A 25,026-nucleotide genomic window follows, 5' to 3' on the forward strand; every position below is an offset into this window, starting at 1 on the left:
AGTAACGGCAGACGCGACCATAGACACGAGCTCAGAATCGCTTTGAAAAACGCGTGCAAAACGCTCCAGCTGGCGTTTTGCATGCGTTTTCAGGCGCTCCATGTGAATGGGGCCTTAGGCCACGAAAATAGGCCGTTTCTTTGGGTCTGTTCACAACAATGTATGTTGTAAATCTCTGGGCAGGGCTATTATGGGCTGGCGTTGCTAACGGGAGGAGTGAAGAGAGTCTTCTACTGCAGTTAAAGTACTTAGGGGCTATTTGTAGATCATACAACCCCACTTAAAAAATATGCTACTATCCCTTTAAAACTGTGAGGTAGGCCGGCGGTGGCTGGCGAGCTGTCCGTCAGAGGAAGCGGGGATCCCGATTGGCTTTGCGGGAGCGGAAGCGGATCTCGGAGAGTTTGGAGTTGATGCCGGAGCCGATGACTCCCTTCTTGGCGAGAGGAAACCGAGCCAAGATGGCGTCTGAGGAAGAGATGGTGGAGAGCGTAAGAGAGAGAAAGAGCGAGAGGAAGGCAGGTTTAAGGAGAATCTCGGCCATTTTTGACCCCTAAATCGTTTTCCTGATGGCTGACGGAGCAAAAAACGCGACTAAAATTGATGCAGGCAAACCGGAGTTACACCATGGCTACCTGGCGCTAGTCGGCGCTAATCAAAACTAATCTCTTCCCACTTAAAATAAGACTCATCACCTAAAAATTTACTTGTTTTTAGATCATTTTCATTTGTTTCAAACTAATTTTCAATTGAAATAAGTAGAAAAATCTGCCAGTGGAAGCAGGTTTTTTGTGCTTGTAATAAGGAAGAAAAACTTGCTCCACTATCAGATTTTTCTACTTATTTAAAGTGGAAAATTTGCTTGAAAAAATTAAAAAGTGTCTAAAAACAAGCTACTTTTTAAATGTGATGAGTCTTATTTTAAGTATAATTAGATTTATTTTGACTAGAAATAAGACAAATATTCTTGGTAAGATTTTGATTTTTTGCAGTGTAAATCGTTGTCCTGATGGTGAAGTGAAGTGAAATGATCTAAAAACAAGTTAATTTTTAGGTGATGAGTCTTATTTTAAGTGGAAAGAGTTTAGTTTTGACTAGAAATGAGACATTTTGACAAGAAATAAGACAAATATTCTTGGAAATATTTTGAGTTTTTGCAGTGTAGGGGTAAAAAAACGGCCGTAATTCTCCTTTAAAGGAAGAGTGAGTGCGTCGGTGTCTGGACCTACTGAAGATGGCGTTGATCCGGTGCGGGTCGAGCGCGCTCCGCTGCGGGTGGAAGGCCGGCCGGCGGCTGCGCCCCCCTCTCAGGTTGCTGTTCATCAGGGTGTTCATGTCGAACACGCCCAGCAGCAGCATCCGGGCCATCGCCGTGGGAGACTGCGCCTGATTGGCCGCCTGCCACGACCGCACGTCGCAAAGTACACCAGAGCCGGGGTAGACCTCCACCTCGCTCACCTGGACGGGGACAGATTAAACCAGTTAAAACCAAATCAAAACCAGATCAAACTGGATCAGATCTGGTTTAAACTGGATTGAATAAATTGAACCAGATAAAGTCCAGTGTAAACATTTTCAGATCTACTGTAATCTGGGTGAGATTCAGTGTAATCTATTCCAGATTCAACGTAAACTGAACCCAACTCGGTGCGAACTGGATCAGATACGTTGTAAACTGGTCTAGATTCAAAGTAATCTGGGTCAAATCCGGTGTAATCCAGATCGCATTGAATGAAAACGGGATCACATTCAGTTTAATCTGGATGAAGATTCAGAGTAATCCAGATCAATTCCAGTGTAATCCAGAACAGTGCGATCTGGATCAAATCAGATGCAGTAAAAGTGGGAAAACATTCACTGTAATCTAACATGAACACTAAATAAAGCGATCCACATTCAATCCGCATATACATGGACCAGTTGAAGCCGATTATAAACTGTGTCTCAATTCAGCGGCTGCAGCCTTCGGAGGACCCGGCCTACGCGGTCTCCGGAGGCAACGGCTTCAGAGGCTACGTCAACCGTCGGTAAATGAGACGGTCTTTTGTGATTGCGTCCGAATGTAAACAACGTCTTAATGTTAAACATTAAAGTGGCGCTTGCAACGGCTCTTCCGTTCCTCCGCTCCTCACCTGTGCGGCCAGCGGAGCCCGGCTCCATGGCCTTATTTCCTTAGCTCCATCCATAGATATATATACTGACTAGATGCCGCGTTCCCAGGCAACTCTATTGAGTGGAATACGTCAACGCGGCGGCCATCTTGGTCAGGGGGAAGTCGTGTCTACTACTGCACTAGTCAACAGAGGTCTATCAACCATTAAAATCGCCATAACTCACTGAATATTCAACCGATTTTCAAGCCGTTTGGTTTATTATAAATGTCAGACATATATTTATGATACAACAACAACAACAAAAAATTGAAAATTTTTTATAATTTATTTTTTTATGTATTAAACATACACTTAGATACTCAGACAAACACCCACATGTATAAATACACTGAAATTTGTTCTACAAGGGTCTGACCGGGTCTGACTGCTGGTCAGACGTATATTATGTCTATGGTCAGAACCCCCTGACCAAGATGGCGGCGCTATTGACGTACGCTGAGAAGCAGAAGGCGGCATCTAGTCAGTATATATATCTATGAGCTCCATCACCAGAGCGGGGATACGGTGCAGAACCGCTAACATTCGATAGCATGCTACGTTGCTAATAACAACAACGGCGAGCCCTTGTCTTCCCCAGAGTCTTCCCTATTTCCCGCGAACGTCAATACGTGACGCCTACGTACTACGACGCGCGTGCGCAGACTGAATAATCCACTCTATCGACCGAATCCCCGTTTACATGCAGCATGAAGCTGATTATCAATCGGCGTAGACTAGCTCTTTCAATCCGATCCGAAATACAATCAGATGCGGGTGAATCGAATCCGGTACGGTGTTCACATGAGACATTTCAAATCTGATTGACCTCTTAATCTGATTGTAAATAGGATTTTTGGACCCATGTAAACGCACCGATTGTAAACCGGATCACAAATAGTAAAATCTTGATCAGGTTCTGTATGAACAGGGTCAGATTCAGTGTGATTCAGATCAGATTTAGTGTGTTCTGGATCAAGTTCGGTGTCAAACCAGAACAGAACCAGAGTAATTCAGATCAGGTCCAATGTAAACTGGATCAGGTTCAGTGTAAACCGGCTCGGTCCGGTCTGATCTGGATCGTAGCTCCTCACCTGTCCAGTGGCCTCCCCGGCGGTGCACTGGCTCTCGGAGCAGCTCCTCCTCAGCTCCTCCATGTCGGTCTGGCTGCAGAGCGGCGCCACCTCGCCCATGTGGCTCCCGAACACCAGGTCGGCGCCGCCCGGTCCGTCCTCTCCGTCCCCGTCCCCGTCCTCGTCCTCGTCGCCGCCGCCGACCGGACCCCAGGACTCGGACAGCTCGCGGCTCAGCTCGTCCTGCAGCTGCTGCACCTGCACCTGAGGGCTGAACTCTCCCTCCTGATTGGCCGCCGCCGTGTGGTGGTGGTGGTGGTGATAGGGGGCGTAGCTATCGCTCCCGCCGGTTGCCGTGGAGACAGAGCTGGGACCGTTGGCCTGGCCCAGAGTTTGCCACATGGTGGAGAGGAGCCCGGGGATTTCTGGGAAATATATTCAGAATAAAGGCGACGATTTAAAACCAGAGAAAGACAGACAGGAACATACTGTATATTTAATATAAAATGTCTCATTTCTAGTCAAAACTAATCTCTTTCATCACCTAAAAATTAACTTGTTTTTAGATCATTTTCACTTGTTTCAAACTAATTTTCAATTGAAATAAGTAGAAAAATCTGCCAGTGAAAGTAAGTTTTTTGTGCTTGTAATAAGAAAGAAAAACTTGCTCCACTGTCATTTTTCTACTTATTTAAAGTGGAAAATTTGCTTGAAAAAATTAAAAAGTGTCTAAAAACAAGTTACTTTTTAAATGTGATGAGTCTTATTTTAAGTAGAATTAGATTTATTTTGACTAGAAATGACATTTTGACTAGAAATAAGACAAATATTCTTGGTAAGATTTTGATTTTTTGCAGTGTAAATCGTTGTCCTGATGGTTGGAGCAAAAAACGCGACTAAAATTGATGCAGGCAAACCGGAGTTACCATGGCTACCCGGTGCTAGGGATAGTGACAACGCTAACCCATGGGGGCAATAATTCCCGGGGATTTCTGGGAAATATATTCAGAAAAAAGGCGACGATTTAAAACCAGAGAAAGACAGACAGGAACATACTGTATATTGAATATTTTATTACAGTTTTTCTCAGTTGGTTTGGCTCATTTTTCGAAACAGAAATGACACTATCAAAACAACACGGACAAACCTCCAAACCACCAATCGTTCACAACTAGGGATGTCACGATTACTTGTTTTCACAATTAATCGTGGTATTAAACGCCACAATTATTTAATTGTAAAGATTCCTAAATACCGTTACTTTCACAAAAATTTGATGTTGGAACCTTATTGGCAGATGTGCGCAAAAATAAAGGTAAATGCACAGATACTGGTCCATTTAACTAATGTAACATTGAATTGGTGGGAATTTAAATGTTAGCGTGTCATTTTTAATTAAAAAAAAGCAAAACAAAACAAAAAAACGATTAAAATAAACTTAAACATTTGGTATAGATGACAATTTATGACCTGAATATTTCAAACGTTTCCCCTGGGGATTAAGAATTCATCATATATTAATAGATACTTGAAATATATTGTGTATTTTGTGAGTAATGTAGTTATATTTTGACTATATTTGATTTTACACATTCATAGTGTTGTGAAATTAATTAATGCATAATAATTGTGATAATCGTAACACCGTGATTATTTCTCTGACAATAATCGTACCAAGAAAATCTATAATGGTGACATCCCTATTCACAACAGAATAGTATTTCTCATTCATTTCATCAAATTGCAAATGTCTTCGTACATCTTTGCAAATGATTAAGTACAGATAGCTGCCAAGACAATAGATCTTATTGATCTAAAGTGATTGTTGATTCTCTAATGGTTGTTCTCCAAAACATGTCAGCTTCATTTCATTCTATAAGTCGTCACTATTTGTATGAGAAGGAAATTTAGGTTTGACACATGAGTGAACTGTTCTGAGAGAGAGATGAGCTTTTGCAAGTAATCTATTGTGTTGTGCTGAACTGTAACACTGTTTTACTAAATGATCTTAGAGTTTTGAGAATGTAATTTCTGTTTAGAGAAATGAGCCAAACCAACTGAGAGAAACTGTTTGTGTGTTTCAAGTTCGAACTCAAACTCTTCAAAATTAGGATTTTATATAAATGTCCAGTAGTTGAGGAAAAACATTCAGAGTTTTCTTTTTAAAAATCAGATGCAAAATATAGGCCTAAATAAATAAATGTGTATACAGATTGTACTAGGCCTACATGATAAATATTGTTTATTTGACCAGTTTGAAGTTAATTTCAATCACATTTTGTTCCTGAAATCCACCAAACTCAGAATAATCCAGAGGTTTTCCCGATCCTACAAAAAAGTTTTGAACAACACAAACCAAGATTGGATTATAGTGATTAGTCATGTCATGATTACTTTCTGTTTTCACAATTAATTGTGGTATTAAACGCCACAATTAAGGATTCCTAAATACCGTCACTTTCCAAAAAAAGATAATATGTCAGAACCATGTCGGCAAAGTAAAGGTAAATGCACAGATACTGGTAAGTTTACATGTACATATACCTATGTACGTAACACTGAATTGGTAGGAATTTAAATTTAAGCGTGTTATTTGTAATTTTTAACAAAAAAGATGAAAATAAACTTTACCAAACTAAACATTTGGTATAGATTTGAAACATTTCCTGTGGGGGATTAATAATTGGTCCTATATTAAAGGTGTACAGAAAAGAAAATTGAATTTAAGCCCACTCTGGGTCATAAAATTAGTGTAATAACTCATCTATCAGACGATGTAGGCCAAACTTTGTGCAAAATTCTATTTTTGAGTAAATCCGGGATGAAAGTGTGTATTTTAGTGTAGTTTTTTTTTTCGTATTGGATAATGCAGGCGCACGGATTATACGTCAGCCTGTACACGATTCACTAGCCACTGATATTGGATCCGTAATCCGTCATTCAAACGTCTGAGACACGCACACACACACATGGAGCTCGGTCTCGCTCCAAGCTTTGAATATCCCGCCCACTCGATAACGACCAATCAAATTCGTTTACCTTACTCGGGTAAACTCGTGTTGCAGCTCGTGACAACTCGGCGCGACAAACAGGACAAACGGCCATTTCTGTACACCTTTAATATACATTTAAAATATTTTGTGTAAACAATCAGTCATGTAAGTATATTTTTGGCTATCTTTGATTTTTTACACATTCATTTTTTTTTTTTTACACATTCATAGTGCTTAAAAGAAATTGATTATTGCATAATAATCGTCATAATTGTAACACCGTGATTATTTCTCTGACAATAATCGTACCAAGAAAATCTAAAATTGTGACATCCCTAAATTATACCCCTTTCCCACTGGCCAAAAAACCAGTTTAAATCCGCTAACAATCGGCTTTTGGTGGCAGTGGGAAAGGCGCACCGAGCCGCGTCGACGGGTCAAACGACTCGGCAAGCGACGCGGGTTAAAATCGCCTTTAATCGGCTCGGCTCTGCTCGGCTTGCAGTGGGAACGCCAGACCCGCGTCAACCCGCTAATTTACGTGATGACACTGAACGTTACGTGGCGCTACGTCATCGCGCCGGTCGCGTCTCATATCACGTACCAAAACAAAGCTCTGCTCTCATTCCAGACTGGGATCAAAAGATCAGAGAACACTGACCAAAAACGATAGAAAAAAAGAAAAGAAAAGAAGCGACAGTCTGTTTAACTGACGTGTTGTGCCGCGGACGTCCGTCATCCGGCCGCAGCAGACTCTCTGTCCTCCGCGGTCCTGGTGCTCCAGGTCAGCCAGCCAGAGAGTCTGCCTCGGCGGACGGACACTCCGCGGCGGGCGGCTGTGGCATGACTCTGTGTGTCTCTTGCACCGCGGATGAGAGCGGGGCGACTGGTTTCTGCTCTGTCTGATCCCTCAGCGGGGGGTCAGACTCGGCTCATTTTGGTCAATGGGAAAGGGGCCAAATGCTGATTGTTAGCGGGTCGACCCGCGTTTAAAAAACCCGCGTCGACCCGCTAATTTTAGTGGGAAAACGGCTTTAGTGATCTAATCCGATCTCAGAATCCGTTTTTTAGTTTTGAAACAATCCATTTTCCAATATTTGATCCGATCCGTTATCCAACATCTGAATGCGGTGACTGACCGTGGACCAGCATGTTCCTCAGCCGCTGGTTCTCGGCCGACAGCTCGGCTTTCTCTCTCTCCAGCTCTCGGACCCTCGACCGCAGGAAGTGCAGCTCCGCGAAGTGAGACGGCGTCAGAGGCGACTCACCTGTCACACCGCACTCCACCTTCACCACCTGTGGCACAGAGAGGAGGAGAGGAGGAGGAGGAGGAGAGGAGGAGGAGAGGAGGAGAGAAGGAAGAGGAGGAGGAGGAGAGGAGGAGGAGGAGAGGAGGAGGAGGAGCTGTTAATGGAAAACTCTTCATAAAGTACAGAAATAAACTTGAACCTGAAAACTCATCTGTACACACCTGTTTGTACCTTTTTTTAAAGTGGGGTTGTATGATCTACAAATAGCCCCTAAGTACTTTAATTGCAGTAGAAGACTCTCTGCACTCCTCCCGTTAGCAACGCCAGCCCATAATAGCCCTGCCCAGAGATTTACAACATACAGTGTTGTGAACAGACCCAAAGAAACGGCCTATTTTCACGGCCTAAAAGAGGTTTTACCTGAAAAAAAATACACAGTTTCATTGTTTGCTATAATATAATTTTTTCCAGCCCTTCAAAGTGCAGGAAAAACACAGTTTTTATTTGGACCTAACCAACTCACGTATCCCTCCGCCCAGGGTTAGCGCCCGCTGATCAGCAGTTGGTTAGGCCGTGAAAATAGGCCGTTTCTTTGGGTCTGTTCACAACACTGTATGTTGTAAATCTCTGGGCAGGGCTATTATGGGCTGGCATTGCTAACGGGAGGAGTGCAGAGAGTCTTCTACTGCAATTAAAGTACTTAGGGGCTATTTGGAGATCATACAACCCCACTTTTTAAAAAAATGCTACTATCCCTTTAAAGTCCCACTCCCGCGACCCTTTTCGGCCATTTTAAAACCAGCTCATTAGCCATGCACATTAGCAATTGACCTCTGGGGGGTGGGCGGAGACTGCGCTGCTCTGCACCCGCCCAGCCACCTCCTCGCACCCCACCCCCCCGCTTGCTGACAGCTGGACATTGTACAATTACAGATTCAGCGCGTTTAACGTAAAACTCCACACTGGGATTCGTTCCCAGACTGGTGCATAGTCCTTGCTCACAGTGCAAGCTGCTCTACCAGGTGAGCTATACCTATTATACCTTGACAGCTACACCGAGCTGTGAAGGCTTTCACCTCTGAGCCAGATGCAGAGCGGGGCGGGAGCTTGTAGCACTAGTGCCCTCCCCTGGAGCTGTGACACCCTCAACTCCAGTCTTCCTGAAACTGCCAGTTTGAGTCTGCCATTGGTTCACAGCAGTTTGAAGGCAGAAAAACTCTGAAATGCAATTTTGCACTTCCTTCTCTGCTGATAAGTGCTCTAACACAAGAAAAATGCCACAGGAACATGTGAAAAGCTCAAAAAACACGATTTTCACGGGAGTGGGTCTTTAACATCTGTAAGATCACCTATGAACACATCTGAGCTGTGCAGACTGCTACACTCACCTGTACACACCTGTTAAGTCATTTTACCTGTAAACTCACCTATAAACACATCTTTACAACAGACCTGCAGCTCCTCTGATTGGCTGTAACTGCTCCTCTAATGATGTCAGCAACAAATGACTGGAATTAAAATAAAATAATAATAATAAAAAACCTAATAACACCTGACTCTCTCTTTCCTTCCACCTGTTTTTATTTATTTAACCACCTGGATAATTCAAACCTTCAATCTTCAGACATCCAAATTTAGATTATTAGAGTAACTCAGTGTTTTTAATTGAAGCTGCAGCGCCCTCCTCAGGTCAACCAGTCAAACTGCACCAACATGAACTGAAAGTGTTCACAGATTGAAAAACACAGATTTTATTTATAATCTTATGATAGAAAACACTTTCTGTACTAGATTACTACTTGTAACTAATACTTGAAGTACATTTTCCTGATTGTCCTCACGTTTTGAAAGCAGTAGGCTATCTTAGTTTTTTTTTTTTTTTTTACTCTGGTAGCCTATTTGTGCTTTTACTGCAGTAGCCTACAATAACCAGAGTAGCCTAGTTCCTCCTCCATCTCTGATGATGCATGTAGCCTGCTACAGACCATAATACACACAGTACAGTAGACTCATCAGCTTCAGCATCATCATCATCAGCAGCAGCATCATTATCGTCATCATCATCATCATTCATGTTGTTATGGTGCAGGTAAACACTCCTCACATGCTGCTGATGAGGAGCAGTGGTGATGATAAACCTTCAGGCTGCAGATTAACATTAATTATTATTTATTATTATTATTAATTATTGTTAATAGGTGCAGTCGCAGCAGCTTTATAACATTATAACCCTGGTTCCTCTCACCGCTGGTCCGTGTGTCCGCTGCTGCAGGACGCTGCTGTCCGGACTCTCCGTCATCTGGACGCCAACACGAACCGGGACTTCAAAATATATATAAATAAAATATATATATAAATATAAATATATATCCGAGTGGACCCGAGAATGTTGTGGTTCTTCAAGCTGCGGCTCGGGAAGAAAAAAATAAAATATAAATACACAAACACACACAAACACACAAAGAAGGAGAAGAAGACGAAGAAAAAGAAGAAGGGGGGAAAAAAACAAGTTTATTAAAATTCATGAAAATCTCCACTTCCGGTACCGCTGCGTTACGTCATCTCGGCGCGACCGCGGTGTAGTTCTGTTCCGCAGCGCATCTTTATCCATGGCTGTGGTAGTGTTCGAGCGGCGCGACTCCAGTTCCCAGAGTGCACCGCGGCGCGCCGACTGTAAACACACAGAGCAGCTGAGACTGAAGGACGAAGTGACGGATGATCGGTGAGTTAAGGCACAGATAAAAGACACAAATACTCTCAGCTGTGAGTAACTAGGTAACGTGTCAGCAGTAAAAGTACTGAGTAGAGTAGAGAGTATCTGAGTAGTATAGTAAAAGTACTTGGTTACTTTGCACTGCTGCTGTTCACGTGTCGTGTCTGTCTGGAGTTAACATGAACAGTGATGAGAGTAACGACTTTCTTCGGTAACGAGTAATCAAAGAAGTTACTGTTTCCCCCGTTGTAACGCCGTTAAACTGCAGGTTAGAGGGGCGAGTCCAAGTTGTTTGACATATTTGAGTATTTTACTAGTAACGCATTGGCTAGTTTTCCTGGTAATCAGTTACTTTGATAATGTAGTCAGTTACTAACTCAATTATATATCTCCCCCTCTTCCTTCTCTCCTCCTCTTCCTCCCCTTCTTCCTCCTCTTTTCCTCCTCCTTCTCCTCCTCCTCCTTTTCTCCTCCTCCTAACCTTCTCTCTTCCTCCTCCTCTCCTCTTCTCCTCCTCCTCTCCTCCTCCTCTCCTCTCCTCCCCTTCTCTTCCTCCTCTCCTCCTCCTCCTCCTCCTTTCCTCCTCCTCCTCCTCCTCCCTCACTCCCTCCTCTCCTCCTCCTCCTCCTCTTCCTTCCCTCTTCCTCCTCTTCTCCTTTTCCTTCTCCCTTCCCCCTCCTCTCCTCCTCTTCTCTTTCTCCTCCTCTCCCCTTCTTCCTCTCCTCCTCCTCCTCTCCTCCCTCACTTCCTCCTCTCCTCCTCCTCCTCCTCTCCTACCTCACTCCCTCCTCCTCCTCTTCCTCCTCCTCCTCTCCTCTTCCTCCTCTCTTCCCCCCTCCTCCTCTTCCTCCTCACCCCATTTTCTCCCTCTCCTCTCTCCTCCTCTCCTCCTCTCCTCCTCCTCTCTCCCTCCTCCTCCTCCTCTCCTCTCCTCTCCTCCTCCTCCTCCTCCTCTCCTCCTCCTCCTCTCCTCCTCCTCCTCCTCCTCTCCTCCTCCTCTCCTCCCTCCTCCTCTCTCCCTCCTCCTCCTCCTCTCCTCTCCTCTCCTCCTCCTCCTCCCCTCTCCTCCTCCTCCTCTCCTCCTCCTCCTCCTCCTCCTCCTCTCCATCTCTCCTCCTCTCCTCTCCTCTCCTCTCCTCCTCCTCCTCCTCCTCCTCTCCTCTCCTCCTCTCCTCCTCTTCTCCTCCTCTCCTCTCTCCTCCTCTCCTCTCTCCTCCTCCTCTCCTCTCCTCTCCTCTCCCCCTCCTCCTCCTCCTCCTCTCCTCTCCTCCTCTCCTCCTCTTCTCCTCCTCTCCTCTCTCCTCCTCTCCTCTCTCCTCCTCTCCTCCTCCTCCTCTCCTCTCCCCCTCCTCCTCCTCCTCTCCTCTCTCCTCCTCTCCTCTCTCTTCCTCTCCTCCTCCTCCTCCTCCTCCTCCTCTCCTCCTCCTCCTCCTCCTCCTCCTCCTCCTCTCCTCTCCCCCTCCTCCTCTCCTCTCTCCTCCTCTCCTCTCTCTTCCTCTCCTCCTCCTCCTCCTCCTCCTCTGCTCCTCCTCCTCCTCCTCCTCCTCCTCCTCTCCTCTCCTCTCCTCCTCCTCCTCCTCCTCCTCCCCTAGTCTATGTGCGGTACAACCTTGGCCCCGGCGTTGCCGTGGAGCTGCAGGAGGAGGAGAGCGTGGCGCGGCTGAAGGAGGTGGTGGGGAGTCAGCAGGGCGTCCGGCCGGAGGAGCTGAGGGTGCTGTTCGCTGGGAGGGAGCTGCAGAGCTCCTCCACCCTGCAGGTGAGGAGGAGGAGGAGGAGGAGGAGGAGGAGGGGGAGGGGAGAGGAGGAGGAGGAGGAGGGGAGAGGAGGAGGAGGAGGAGGAGCAGAGGAGAGGAAGAGGAGGAGAGGAGGAGAGGAGGAGGAGGAGGGAGGAGGAGGAGAGGAGGAGAGGAGGAGAGGAGAGGAGAGGAGAGGAGGAGAGGAGAGGAGAGGAGAGGAGAGGAGAGGAGAGGAGAGGAGAGGAGGAGGAAGGAGAGGGGAGGAGGAGGGAGGATGGGGAGGAGAGGAGGAGCAGGAGAGGAGGAGGAAGAGAAAAGGAAGAGGAGGAGGAGGATGAGAGGAGGAGAGGGGAGGAGGAGGAGAGGAGGAGGAAGAGGAGGAGGAGGAGAGGAGGGGAGGAGAGGGAGAGGAGAGGAAGAGGAGGATGAGAGGAGAGGAGAGGAGAGGAGGAGGAGAGGAGGAGGAGGAGGAGGAGAGGAGAGGAGAGGAGGAGGAGGAGGAGAGAGGAGGAGGAGGAGGGGGAGGAGAGAGGAGGAGGAGAGGAGGAGGAAGAGGGGAGGAGGAGGAGAGGAGGAGGAGGAGGAGGAGAGGAGGAGGAGAGGAGGAAGAGGGGAGGAGGAGGGGGAGGAGAGAGGAGGAGGAGAGGAGGAGGAGGAGGAGAGGAGGAGGAGAGGAGGAGGAGGAGGAGGGGGAGGAGGAGAGGAGAGGAGGAAGAAGAGAGGAGGGGGAAGAGTGAAGGCGGAGGAGGAGCGGAGAGGAGGAGGAGGAGACAGGGAATGGAGGAGGGAGGTAGGAGTCAAAGGAGGAGAGGAGGAGGAGGGAGAGGGGAGGAGAGGAGGGGGAGAGGAGGAGGAGGGAGAGGGGAGGAGAGGAGGGGGAGAGGAGGAGGAGGAGGAGGAAGAGAAGGGGGAAGAGATGAGGAGAGGAGGGAGAGGAGGAGGAGAGGAGGGAGTGAGGGAGGAGAGGAGGAGGAGCAGAGGAGAGGAGGGAGTGAGGGAGGAGAGGAGGAAGAGGAGAGGAGGAGGAAGAGGAGAGGAGAGGAGGAGAGGAGAGAGGAGGAGGAAGAGGAGAGGAGGAGGAGGAGCTCAAGATGCAGGATCTCAACTTCTCTTAACTCCCTTTCCTTCCTCTCCTCCTTCTCTTCTCAGAGTATCTATTTATCTATTTATTGATTGATTGATTGGTTTGGGGTTGTTTGTGTGTATGTGCAGTATGTATGTGTGTTTATGGTGTGGGTTTTAAATAAATAGAGAAGTCTGTAGTTGGGTAGAAGGAACAGCTGATAATGTCCTGTGATTGGTAAATAAAGTGTGGTTGTAAAAATCAAAATCTCTCCTCTCCTCCCCTCTCCTCTCCTCTCCTCTCCTCTCCTCTCCTCTCCTCTCCTCTCCTCCTCTTCTCTTCTCTTCTCTTCTCTTCTCTTCTCTTCTCTTCTCTTCTCTTCTCTCCTCCTCCTCCTCTTCCCCCTCTCCTCCTCTCCTCTCCTCTCCTCTCCTCTCCTCTCCTCTCCTCTTTCCTCCTCTCTTCTTCCCTTCTCTCCTCTTCCCTCCTCTCCTCTCTTCTCTTCTCTTCTCTCCTCCTCCTCCTCTTCCCCCTCTCCTCCTCTCCTCTCCTCTCCTCCTCTTTTCTTCTCTTCTCTCCTCTCCTCCTCCTCCTCTTCCCCCTCTCCTCCTCGTCTCTCCTCCTCCTCCTCTATTTCTCCTTCTCCTCTCCTCCTTGTCCTCTCCTCCTCTTCCTCCTCTCCTCCTCCTCCTCTTCCCCCTCTCCTCCTCCTCCTCTATTTCTCCTCCTCCTCTCCTCCTTGTCCTCTCCTCCTCCTCCTCCTCCTCTCCTCCTCCTCTCCTCCTCCTCCACCTCCTCCTCAGGGCTGTGACCTCCCGGAGCAGAGCACCGTCCATGTCGTCCTCCCTCCTTCAGGCTCCTCCTCCTCCCGGCTGCTCCTCCTGCAGGAGCGTCTGTCTCGAAGGGGGGGAGGAGGAGGTGAAGAGGAGGAGGAGAAGGAGGAGGAGGAGGAGCGTGACTCCCTGACCCGGCTGGACCTCAGCTCCTCGCGCCTCCTCTCCACCTCCGCCGGCCTGGCCGTCATCCTGGAGGGAGGAGGAGCAGAGGAGGAGCAGGGAGCAGCTCTGAGAGGTCGGTGTTCAGATTCACATTCAAAATAACTTTATTGTTACAAATCAACACAAACTCACTAAAAACAGTTGGGTTAAAAATTAACAGAATTTTAACCCAACTGCTGGTTCAAATAAGGACGAACCCCTTTTTTGGGTTATTTTAACCCAACAGGTTGGGTTAATCTTTTTGACCCAACTTTTGGGTTGAATATTCAACCCAAGAGTTGGGTTATGCTAACTACAACATTGGGTTATTTTTAACCCAACTATTGGGTCGTGTATAAAGCACTTGCTCGACCCAATAGTTGGGTTAAAAATAACCCAATGTTGTAGTGCGCGGACAGCATTCTTCAAATGAACCGGCCGGTTAAGTCACAGAATTACCCAACCCAACCCAACAAATGGGTTACTTACTGAAAAATAACCCGATTACTTGCACAACCCAGGAATTGGGTTAAATTCATAGCCCTATAACCCTGAAAATGGGTTAAACTCTGGAAAAACAACCCAAAAATTTAACTCAACACCAATAACTCAGAAATTGGGTTACAGAAATAACCCAACATTTTTTAGTGTGAAGTGAGATACACATAGATAAATAAAATATTATTAGTTAGTAGTAGTTTATTTTGGACATGTAAAAAAGAAAATAATACATAATGATTGGATTTTTTCCCACCCCTTATTCATAAATTAACTATTTAGCTTCCTTGTCATTATAATCTCCACAATAAATTAATTTAGCTGGATTTATTCTAATATATTATCAATAATCTTTATCTCACGTACACCCATATATAGGCACATACATATACATACTGAAATAAAAAGCATAATAAGAACAGAATGAAATAACATAAAATAGAATAAAGTCGTAAATTTCCGACTTTATTCTCGTAATGTATGACTTTTTTCTCGTAGGAAATTTACAACTTTATTCTCGTAAATTTACAACTTTATTCTAGTAAATTTACGACTTTATTCTCGTAAATTTACGACTTTATTCTAGTAAATTTACGACTTTATTCTAGTAAATTTACAACTTTATTCTAGTAAATTTACGACTTTATTCTAGTAAATTTACAACTTTATTCTAGTAAATTTATGACTTTATTCTAGTAAATTTACGACTTTATTCTCGTAAATTTACGACTTTATTCTAGTAAATTTACGACTTTATTCTAGTAAATTTACAACTTTATTCTAGTAAATTTACGACTTTATTCTCGTAAATTTACAACTTTATTCTAGTAAATTTATGACTTTATTCTCGTAAATTTACGACTTTATTCTAGTAAATTTACAACTTTATTCTAGTAAATTTACGACTTTATTCTAGTAAATTTACAACTTTATTCTAGTAAATTTACGACTTTATTCTAGTAAATTTTTTGACTTTATTCTCTGTGTCTGTGTTTTGTTTTGTTTTTCTCAATGTGGCCCTAATACTCAGTTGTACATATGTAGTATATCAGTACTAGTACTCTAACTACGTATGTGTACCTGTGTGTACAGGTGTGCGTACCAGTACTTTCTTTGTGTACTGTAAAAGCTGCAGCTCCGTCCAACCAGGGAAACTACGCGTCCGCTGCAGGAGCTGCAAACAGACGACGCTGACGCTCAGCAGGGTGAGAGAGTAGTAATACTACTACTAACTAATACTACTACTACTACTAACCAATACTACTATTACTACTAACGCAGTATTATTATTTATTTTATAGTATGATTATTATTCATACTGTGAAATACTTCATCTTGTAAGAGCCTGTAATGACTTTGTTGTATTCCTCTTCCTCCTCTCCTCTCTCATTTCTCCTCCTATCTCCTCCTCCATCTCTTCTCCTCTCCTCCCCCTTTTCCACCTCCTCCTCCTCTCCTCTCTCTTCTCCTCTTCCTCCTTCTCTCCTCCTCTCTCCTCCTCCTCTCCTCTCCTCCTCCTCCTCCTCCTCCTCTCCTCTCCTCCTCTCCTCTCCTCCTCCTCCTCTCCTCTCCTCCTCCTCCTCCTCCTCCTCCTCCTCTCCTCTCCTCCTCCTCCTCCTCCTCCTCCTCCTCCTCCTCCTCCTCTCCAGGGTCCGTCCTGTTGGGATGACGTCCTCCTCCCGGGTCGTATCCATGGCGTTTGTCAATCAGACGGTTGTCAGGGCAACGAAGCGGTAAGAGTTTAGAATGGATGATGATGAATGATCAGTTTCTGACTCTTTTAAGAATCAAATGATCAATGAAATGTGTGTGTGTGTGTGTGTGTGTGTGTGTGTGTGTGTGTGTGTGTGTGTTACTGTGTGTGTGTGTGTGTGTGTGTGTGTGTTACTGTGTGTGTTACTGTGTGTGTGTGTGTGTGTGTAGGAGTTCTTCATGAAGTGTGCGACCCATCCGACCTCGGACGACGACCTCTCCGTGGCGCTGGACCTCGTCATGACCAACACCCGAGACGTTCCCTGCATCGCCTGCACCGACGTCATGTAACACACACACACACACACACACACACACACACACACACACACACACACACATGTACAGTAACACACACACATGTAACCAGTAGTGTAGTCTAATGTTTTGTTGTGGGTAAACTACTTAGACCGGTGGTTCTCAAACTTTTTTATATCAAGGACCCTAAAATTGACACAAATTAGACCACGAACACCAGAAATACACAAACAATCAATGTACGTTTAAATTTGGCGTAGATTATAGATACATATCTGGAAAAAAAGTGGTACAATTTCTAGAAAATAGTGGCAAAAATTCTCACAAAAAAATAAACAAAAAAGTTTAAATTTTTTTAGAAAAAAGTGGTAATTTTTTTTTTTTCAATCTGGTAAAATTTCTCAGAAGAAATGGTAACATTTCTAAAAAAAAAAAAAAAAAAGTTAAAAATTTTTTAGAAGAAACTGGTAAAATTTATCAAAAATTTCTAGGAAAAGTGGTAAAAAAAAAAAAAAAAAATCAAACAATAATAAAAAAAAAGTGGTAAAAGTAAATATACCGGTAGTAAATAGTAAAAGTTTTTTTTTTTAATTGAGAAGAAACTGGTAAAATTACTCAAGAATTCTAGAAAAAGTGGTACAATTTCTTTAAAAAATTGTAGAAAAATGTGGTAAAAATTCTCAAAAAGGGGGGGGGACAAACAATAATACAAAATGGGTAAAAAAAAATTTAAAAAAAATAGTAAAAAGTAGAACAGAAAAATTGAGAAGAAACTGGTAAAATTTCTCAAAAGAATTCTAGAAAAAATGGTTAAAAAAATGTTTAAATTATAGAAAAATGTGGTAAAATTTCTCAAAAAAGGGGTGCAAAAAATAATACAAAATGGGTACAATTTCTTTAAAAAAAATAGTAAAAAGTAGAAAAAGAAAGATTGAAAAGAAACTGGTAAAATTTCTCAAAGAAATTCTAGGAAAAGTGGTAAAATTTCAAGAAAAAGTTGGGGACGCTGTCAGCCCTCCCACTTTGAGAACCATTGACAAAAATTGGTAAAATTTCTTACAAAAAATGTAAAATGTAGAACAGAAAAATTAAGCAGAAACTGGTAAAAGGAAGAAATTCTAGGTAAAGTGGTAAAATAATAAATAAATAAAAAGTCAAACAATAATTTTAAAAAAGTGGTGAAAGTATATAGTAAATAGTAAAAAGTTTTTTTTTTTTAAATTGGGAAGAAACTGGTAAAATTACTACATTACAAGAATTCTAGAAAAATGTGGTAAAATTTCTCAAAAAAGGGGGGGCAAACAATAATACAAAATGAGTAAAAATTTCTTTAAAAAAATAGTAAAAAGTAGAAAAAGAAAAATTGAAAAGAAATTGGTAAAATTTCTCTAAAGAATTCTAGAAAAAATTGTAAAAAAAAAAAAAAAAAGTTTAAATTATAGAATAATGTGGTAAAATTTCTCAAAAAAGGGGGGACAAACAATAATACAAAATTCTAGGAAAAGTGGTAAAATTTCAAGAAAAAGTTGGGTACGCTGTCAACCCTCCCACTTTGAGAACCACTGACATTTACTTTAGAGTTTTGTTGTACTGGGTATACTGAAGTATTTAAGTATTTTCAGTGGATACACTGAGTATTCCTGAGTATCACATACAGACAGGTGTGACATCGTCCTCTCCTCCTCTCCTCCTCTCCTCCTCTCCTCCTCTCCTCTCCTCCTTCCCGTCGTCAGGGACGTCGTCCTGGTCTTCCAGTGCTCGGAGCGTCATGTGATCTGTCTCGACTGTTTCCGTCGCTTCTGTCAGACTCGACTCAACGAACGACAGTTTGTTCAAGACGTCGCCGTGGGTTACTCGCTGCCCTGCGCCGGTACTTCCTGTTTCCTCTCCTCTCCTCTCTCTTCCTCCTCCTCTCCTTTCCCCTCTCGTCCTCTCCTTTCCTCCTCCCCTTCATCTCCCCTCTCCTCCTCCTCCTCTCTTCTCTCCTCCTCCTCCTCCTCCTCCTCCTCTCCTCTCCTCTCCTCCTCCTCCTCTCTTCTCTCCTCCTCCTCCTCCTCTCCTCTCCTCTCCTCTCCTCTCCTCTCCTCTCCTCTCCTCTCCTCCTGCCCCTCCTCTCTCCTTTCCTCCTCCTCTCCTCCTTCTTCTTCCTCTCCTCTCCTCTCCTCTCCTCTCCTCTCCTCTCCTCTCCTCTCCTCTCCCTCTCCTCCTCTTCCTCCTCCTCCTCTCCTGTTTCCATTAATCAGTTCTTAATGAGAGCCGAAATAATGCATCTGTCTGTGCAGTCGGCTGTGAAGACTCTCTGATTAAGGAGCCGCATCATTTCCGTATCCTTGGCGACGAACAGGTGAGTGAGTGTTTCTGTCTCGTCTCTCATTTTACCCAGAATCCCCCCTGACTCTCTCTCTCTCTCTCCGTCAGTACGGCCGCTACCTGCAGTACGCGGCGGAGGAATGCCTGCTGGCGATTGGAGGACTGATGTGTCCGTCGCCGGGCTGCGGCGCGGGGCTCGTCCCCCCCGACGACGGCGGCGGCCGGCGGGTGGAGTGCGACCGGCGGATCGGCTGCGGCTTCGTCTTCTGTAGAGACTGTAGAGAGAGCTACCACCAGGGGGCGTGTCAGACGCAGCCGGCCGAGCGCATCGGAGAACTCTCAGAGGTACAGCCGACCAATCACAGCACAGCATAGATATGTACACGTAGATGCCGCTGTCAGTGCCCGATCCGTACCCGGAACACGATCCGTTCCAGGACGCTTCTGCGCATGCGCACGCACATGCGCACTTCCCCCTTCTTTTAGTTTACGGCAGACACCGCGGATATGGATGAAAACAGAGACGTTCTATGAGGAAAAACACAAACACGTCGCAACGAATTCCCCTCTGTTCTATTTCTGATTAAATTAAATGTAATGTAGACCGATCAGTTAATTGTAAAACATTTATTTATTGATGTAAATGTGGTGATTTCTGCACATACAGACAGCAGCAAGTCAGCACTGCTCCTCTGACCAGCACACACTTTTCATTTACACAAACTAATCAATGAGACCATAAATTAATCTGCTCGCTTTCTCCACCGGCGTGACGACGTCTGAGTGACCGGTCGATCACCTCAGCCGGCCGGCTGCTGCCTCTGAGATGAGCCGAGCAGCGAGCTAACGTTAGCTCCCGGTGGCTACTCCCAGCTATGCTCCCAGCTCTGCTCCCAGCTAGCTCTGCACTTCTCCCAAAACCTCGGAGCAAACTTCCAAACAGACATCGGTTGGATAAACTGACCACAGATTAGGACTCTAGACTGTGACTTTCTCGCATGAAAAAATATTTAAAATTAATAAAGTGACGTTTTAACAACGCTACGGCGGACTTTTAGCAGTTAGCATAGCTTTGAAGCTAATGCCGTAAAACGGCGCATGCGCAGAAGTCTGGAACGGATCGTGTTCTGGGTACGGATCGGGCACTGACAGCCGCATTCGGGCTTGTCAGGAATGTCGTCGCAGCCGCCATCTTGAGGGGGAGTTCCTATGGTAAAAACCATAGGCCAGAGCGGCATCTTTATGCAAATGAGAATGACTGATGCATCCTGGGTAATTTAGGGGCAGCGCCCGGCATCCCTCCATTGAAAAGTTCAGCCTAACTGGCTTATTGACAAACTAACTAACTAACAAAAAGTTGTCTATTAACAGGCTGTTTACAGACAACACTGAGCCAAAACCTCCCCGGTGATTCCACCAAATCCGTGTAGATGTCTGGGTCAGACATTTCTGGCCACTGTGTGGAGTCATTGATCACTGTGGGAGGCTAAAGGAGCATACCGCTAGATTCATTCATTGTAATTTTTCAAGATAGCGTGAACGGTGGGTTTCAAAGAGGGTGTCAAAATAATTATGAGACATAGTGCTACAAAAGAAACACAAAATAAAACATTCAAATTGATTGTTAGTTAGTTAGTTTACGCTCAATCAAAACACAAAAAGCCACTGAGTGCAATTTAAAAATGCCGGGTGCTGCCCCTAAATTACCCAGGATGCATCAGTCATTCTCATTTGCATAAAAATGCCACTCTGGTCTATAGATACAGTATATACACGTTAGATGCCGCATTCGGGCTTGTCAGGAATGTCGTCGCGGCCGCCATCTTGGGAGGGAGTTCCTATGGTAAAAACCATAGATGACGTCATGCATGTCACGAACGGCAGTACGAGGTAAAACAAAACATAACAAAACCCATTCACCTCCCCCCCAAGATGGCGGCGGCGGCGGTGACGATCCGTTTCAGAGGCGGCATCTACGTGTATATATCTATGGAGCCGACCAATCACAGCGCAGAATCAAGACTCAATGTATAAAAACTTTATTGATGTAAATCACAACAAACAGTCAAACACGCAGATAGTAATCCTCCTCCTCTCTCCTCCTCCTCCTCCTCCTCTCTCCTCCTCCTCCTCTCTCCTCCTCCTCCTCCTCCTCCTCTCTCCTCCTCCTCCTCCTCCTCCTCCTCCTCTCTCCTCCTCCTCTCTCCTCCTCCTCCTCCTCCTCTCTCCTCCTCCTCTCTCCTCCTCCTCCTCCTCTCTCCTCCTCCTCCTCCTCCTCCTCCTCCTCCTCCTCCTCTCCTCCTCCTCCTCCTCCTCCTCCTCCTCCTTTTCTCTCCTCCTCCTCCTCCTCCTCCTCCTCCTCCTCCTCCTCCTCTCCTCCTCCTCAGGGTTTTGTGGTGGAGGAGGAGGCGTCTCTCAGAGGGAGGTGGGATCAGGCGTCTCAGCTCCTCATCCAGGAGTCGACTAAACGCTGCCCTCAGTGTTCAGTTCCTGTGGAGAGAAACGGTAAATCACTCTGGTTTAAGTCTGTTTTACATTATTTGGTTTAAGTCTGTATTAGATAAACTGGTTTAAATCGTAAAGATGTAATCCAGTTCATCTAAAGAAGACTTGACCAGTTCATCTAAAACAGATTTTAGATTAAGTAGTTTAAAGCAGAAGTAAGTGGTCCGGTCGTTTTCGCTAATGCTGCGTTCCAGGCCGGCTTTTGAAATCGTAAATTACAGCTTCAAGTCACAACTTACGACTTTGTAGCGTTCCAGGCAACCCACTCGTGTTTTTCCGACCTGTTTTACCTGTGAAAGTCACTATAACGGCCACTCGTAACTTCCGACCGGTGAACTCGTACCAGATCGAACTGGTACCACTTCACAGGTCGGAAAAATACGAGTTTCCTTGAACGCACCATAACAGTCCTCGTCCCTACGTCGCCACATTCACGGCGTCCCTTGGCTGCACACACAGCCCTGCATGCCGTTCTCTCTCCTCATTGGATAAAAACTGTAGGATACGATAAATGTTTTCTCCTCGGCTCAGAGCAGAGCAGAGTGACTGACAGACCCGTGTTTCAGACCAAACACTCTATGTAAGTGATTGCTGTCGGAAGATATAACTATTTAAGACTTATATTAACACAAATATATCACTTACTTCTGCTTTAAGTCTGTATTAGATAAACTGGTTTAACTAATACCTAAACTTCAGGTTAATCGCAAATTTTAGATTAACTGGTTTAGGGCCCAAGTCTGTTTTATCTTAACTGTCTGGTTTAAACCTGTTTTAGATGAACTGGTTTAAGTCTGTTTAAAATAAACTGGGTTAAGTCTATTTTAGATTATTTGGTTTAAATCTGTTTTAGATTAACTGGTTTAAGTCTGTATTAGATAAACTGGTTTATCTAGATAAACTGGTTTATCTAATACCTAAAACTCAAGTTAATCGCAAATTTTAGATTAACTTGTTTTAGCCTGTTTTAGATGACCTGGTTTAAGCCTGTTTAAACTAAACTGGGTTAAGTCTGTTTCAGATAAACTGTTTTAAATCTGTTTTAGATAAACTGGTTTAAGTCTGTTTTAGATTAACTGGTTTAAATCTGTATTAGATATACTGGTTTAAACCTGTTTTAGATTAACTGGTTTAAGTCTGTTTTAGATGAACTGGTTTAAATCTGTATTAGATGAACTGGTTCAAGTCTGTTTTAGATTAACTGGTTTAAATCTACTTTAGATTAACTGGTTTAACTAGATAAACTGGTTTAAATCTGTTTTATATTATTTGGTTGAAATCCGTATTACGTAGATAAACTGGTTTAAATCAGTTTTAGATGAAATGGTTAAGTCTTCATTAGATTAACTGGTTTAAGTCTGTATTAGATAAACTGGTTTATCTAATACCTAAAACTGAAGTTAATCGCAAATTTTAGATTAAGCGGTTTAAGTCTAACTTGTTTTAGCCTGTTTTAGATGACCTGGTTTAAGCCTGTTTAAAATAAACCATGTTAAGTCTATTTCAGATAATCTGTTTTAAACCTGTTTCAGATGGACTGGTTTAAGTCTGTTTAAACTAAACCGCTTTAAATCTATTTTAGATAACCTGGTTTAAGCCTGTTTCAGATTAATTTGTTTTAGCCTGTTTTAGTTTAACTGGTTTAAGTCTGTTTTAGTTTAACTGGTTTAAACCTGTTTCAGATGAACTGGTTTGCTGGCGGTGAAACACCGTGAGTGAGTGATGATGTTGTTGTTGTTGTTGTTGTTGTCTCCCCCTGCAGGCGGCTGCATGCACATGCAGTGTACGAGGTGCCAGGCCGAGTGGTGCTGGCTCTGTGGCGTTCCCTGGAACAGGGAGTGTATGGGAAACCACTGGTTCGGATAAACAACAACAACACAACAACACCTGGTGGAGTCAGAGTCAGAGCTCCGCCCACCTCACCTCACCCGTCGCTGCCCGCTGACCTCAGATCTGGACCTGGATGATCCATGTGAATGAACTGACTTCAGACCAGCTCTTTTGTTTCACATCACAAACTCTCCTACAGCCAAATGTGAATTTAAAGGGATAGTTCACCCAAAATTGATTGGCTTCTCTGAGTTACAGGGGGTCTCGGCGTAGCAGTGCATGTCCATATGACGGTTGCAAATGGATACCAACTGTCTTCGTAACAAAAAGACACACCAAAAAACATCCAAATACCTCCATGCTGCTCGTATGTAATGTCCGTCTTGTATTGAAGCCCCGAAATGCGAAATTGTCCCGAAAAAATTAAATAAGTCTATATTTCAAGTTTGTTTTGTAGTGGAAGCTTCTCGAAGCTCCTCTTCCTGGTCCGTCCAAATTGGACGGCCTAGAAAGAGAAGCTTCTGCTACAAACAAGCTTAAAACATAGACTTATTTAATTTTTTTCGGGACAATTTCGCATTTTGGGGCTTCAATACAAGACGGACATTACATACGAGCAGCATGGAGGTATTTGGATGTTTTTTGGTGTGTCTTTTTGTTACAAAGACAGTTGGTATCCATTTGCAACCGTCATATGGACATGCACTGCTACGCCGAGACCCCCTGTAACTCAGAGAAGCCACGGAGGAATCTGAAACTTCTCCCAGCCCTTAGTCCACATGAGGGAAATTAAAATTTTGGGTGAACTATCCCTTCACCACAGCGTCCTGACATCCACTTCCTGTTTACCTGCCTGCTGTCGGTCAGTGTGTGTGTGTGTGTGTGTGTGTGTGTGTGTGTGTGTCGAAGGCGAAAATGCACAAATCAAATATTTAATTTATTAAAAAAAGAAAAGAAAAGAAAAGACATATATCAGGGATGGTGTTTGTTTGTTTCTCTCACAGTGAGTTGAGTTCAGCTGCTTCTGTTGGAAACGACATGAACACGTGGATCAGATGTGAAACTGAAATAAACTGTCTTTTATAAATTAAAGTTCATTGACCTTTGACTGACTCAGACGTAGTAGTAGTAGTAGTAGTAGTAGTTTATTTGCTCTCTAACACAAAATTATTTACAGTTGAGCATCAATCACAGTCAATCAACCTTCCATAAAACCATCATTAGTTCATCTAGTTCATAAATAGATGGAAAAGGTGCAGGCTGAAGCCATCTAGCTTATAGATGCCTACTACCCTTTAATTCAAATTTTCCAATTATATCCATTAGAGCTCTTCATGATTTCAGAGTCATAGAAAGAAACAAGTATCCAATAATTAACAAATGTTGCCAAAAATAAAATAAATAGATGATTAAACAGTATTACAGTTGCAATCAGAGTCATAGAAAGAAATAATTATCCAATAATTAACAAGTGTAGCCAAAAAAAAAAAAGACATAAATAATTTAACAGCATTACAGTTGCAATCAACACCCAATTATTCAATCCTGTTTAACGCTTTCTATCATACTATTTTTTTTTTAAATCTATTTTTAAATTGTGTTATGTTTTTGCTTTGTTTGAGATCCTCTGACAAGCTATTAAATGTTTTTAACACATCTGTAACATCTGGAAATGTTCCTAGGTTTGACCTCTGGTAGACGTACATTGCCTCATGGCCTCATGTTGCTGCTCTATTATTGTTATTGTATATTATACATATTATATATAGCTGAGAACTGGACCTGGACTTGGACCCTCGCACCAGCTGATAAGACGAACTATAAACCATGATAAAGATGATAAGCGTCACCACCCATCGACTTTATGGGTTTGTTTTCTACAGCTGGAGCTGAACACCACGAAGCGTCGGAAGAGTCA

The 25,026-nt window shown here is 44.0% G+C and overlaps 2 protein-coding genes across 2 annotated transcripts; one reads left to right on the plus strand and one right to left on the minus strand.

Moving 5' to 3' along the window:
* Nucleotides 1-309: 309 nt before the first annotated feature.
* Nucleotides 310-9,791, minus strand: LOC146973036 (uncharacterized). Its single transcript, XM_085799269.1, has 5 exons — nt 9,697-9,791; nt 7,356-7,512; nt 3,245-3,648; nt 1,230-1,458; nt 310-468 (listed from the first exon to the last, which is right to left on the minus strand). The coding sequence occupies exons 1-5, from the start codon at nt 9,763-9,765 to the stop codon at nt 347-349; spliced, it is 981 nt and encodes a 326-aa protein (XP_085655395.1). The 5' UTR covers nt 9,766-9,791; the 3' UTR covers nt 310-346.
* Nucleotides 9,792-10,092: 301 nt separating this feature from the next.
* On the plus strand, nt 10,093-23,150 carry prkn (parkin RBR E3 ubiquitin protein ligase). The gene is made up of 11 exons (XM_085799268.1): nt 10,093-10,188; nt 11,772-11,935; nt 13,782-14,049; nt 15,546-15,658; nt 16,103-16,186; nt 16,377-16,492; nt 18,197-18,333; nt 18,746-18,807; nt 18,882-19,118; nt 21,161-21,278; nt 23,041-23,150. Exons 1-11 carry the CDS (start codon nt 10,182-10,184, stop codon nt 23,142-23,144), a joined length of 1,410 nt encoding a protein of 469 aa, XP_085655394.1. The 5' UTR covers nt 10,093-10,181; the 3' UTR covers nt 23,145-23,150.
* Nucleotides 23,151-25,026: the final 1,876 nt, after the last annotated feature.

This window comes from Trachurus japonicus, chromosome 15 (genome assembly GCF_045865225.1).
Source record: "Trachurus japonicus isolate A0001 chromosome 15, Traja_1.0".
In the NCBI taxonomy this organism is placed as follows: Eukaryota; Metazoa; Chordata; class Actinopteri; order Carangiformes; family Carangidae; genus Trachurus; species Trachurus japonicus.

What these genes read in the sequence shown, in the direction of transcription:
- LOC146973036 (XM_085799269.1), bottom strand. Translation starts at nt 9,765, where the DNA reads ATGACGGAGAGTCCGGACAGCAGCGTCCTGCAGCAGCGGACACACGGA. An exon ending in GAGGAACATGCTGGTCCACG is followed by an intron (nt 3,649 to 7,355) that starts GTCAGTCACCGC and finishes TATATTTCCCAG; the next exon opens with AAATCCCCGGGCTCCTCTCC. An exon ending in CCGGGGAGGCCACTGGACAG is followed by an intron (nt 1,459 to 3,244) that starts GTGAGGAGCTAC and finishes GTCCCCGTCCAG; the next exon opens with GTGAGCGAGGTGGAGGTCTA.
- prkn (XM_085799268.1), top strand. An exon ending in AGAGCTCCTCCACCCTGCAG is followed by an intron (nt 11,936 to 13,781) that starts GTGAGGAGGAGG and finishes CCTCCTCCTCAG; the next exon opens with GGCTGTGACCTCCCGGAGCA. An exon ending in GCAGGGAGCAGCTCTGAGAG is followed by an intron (nt 14,050 to 15,545) that starts GTCGGTGTTCAG and finishes CTGTGTGTACAG; the next exon opens with GTGTGCGTACCAGTACTTTC.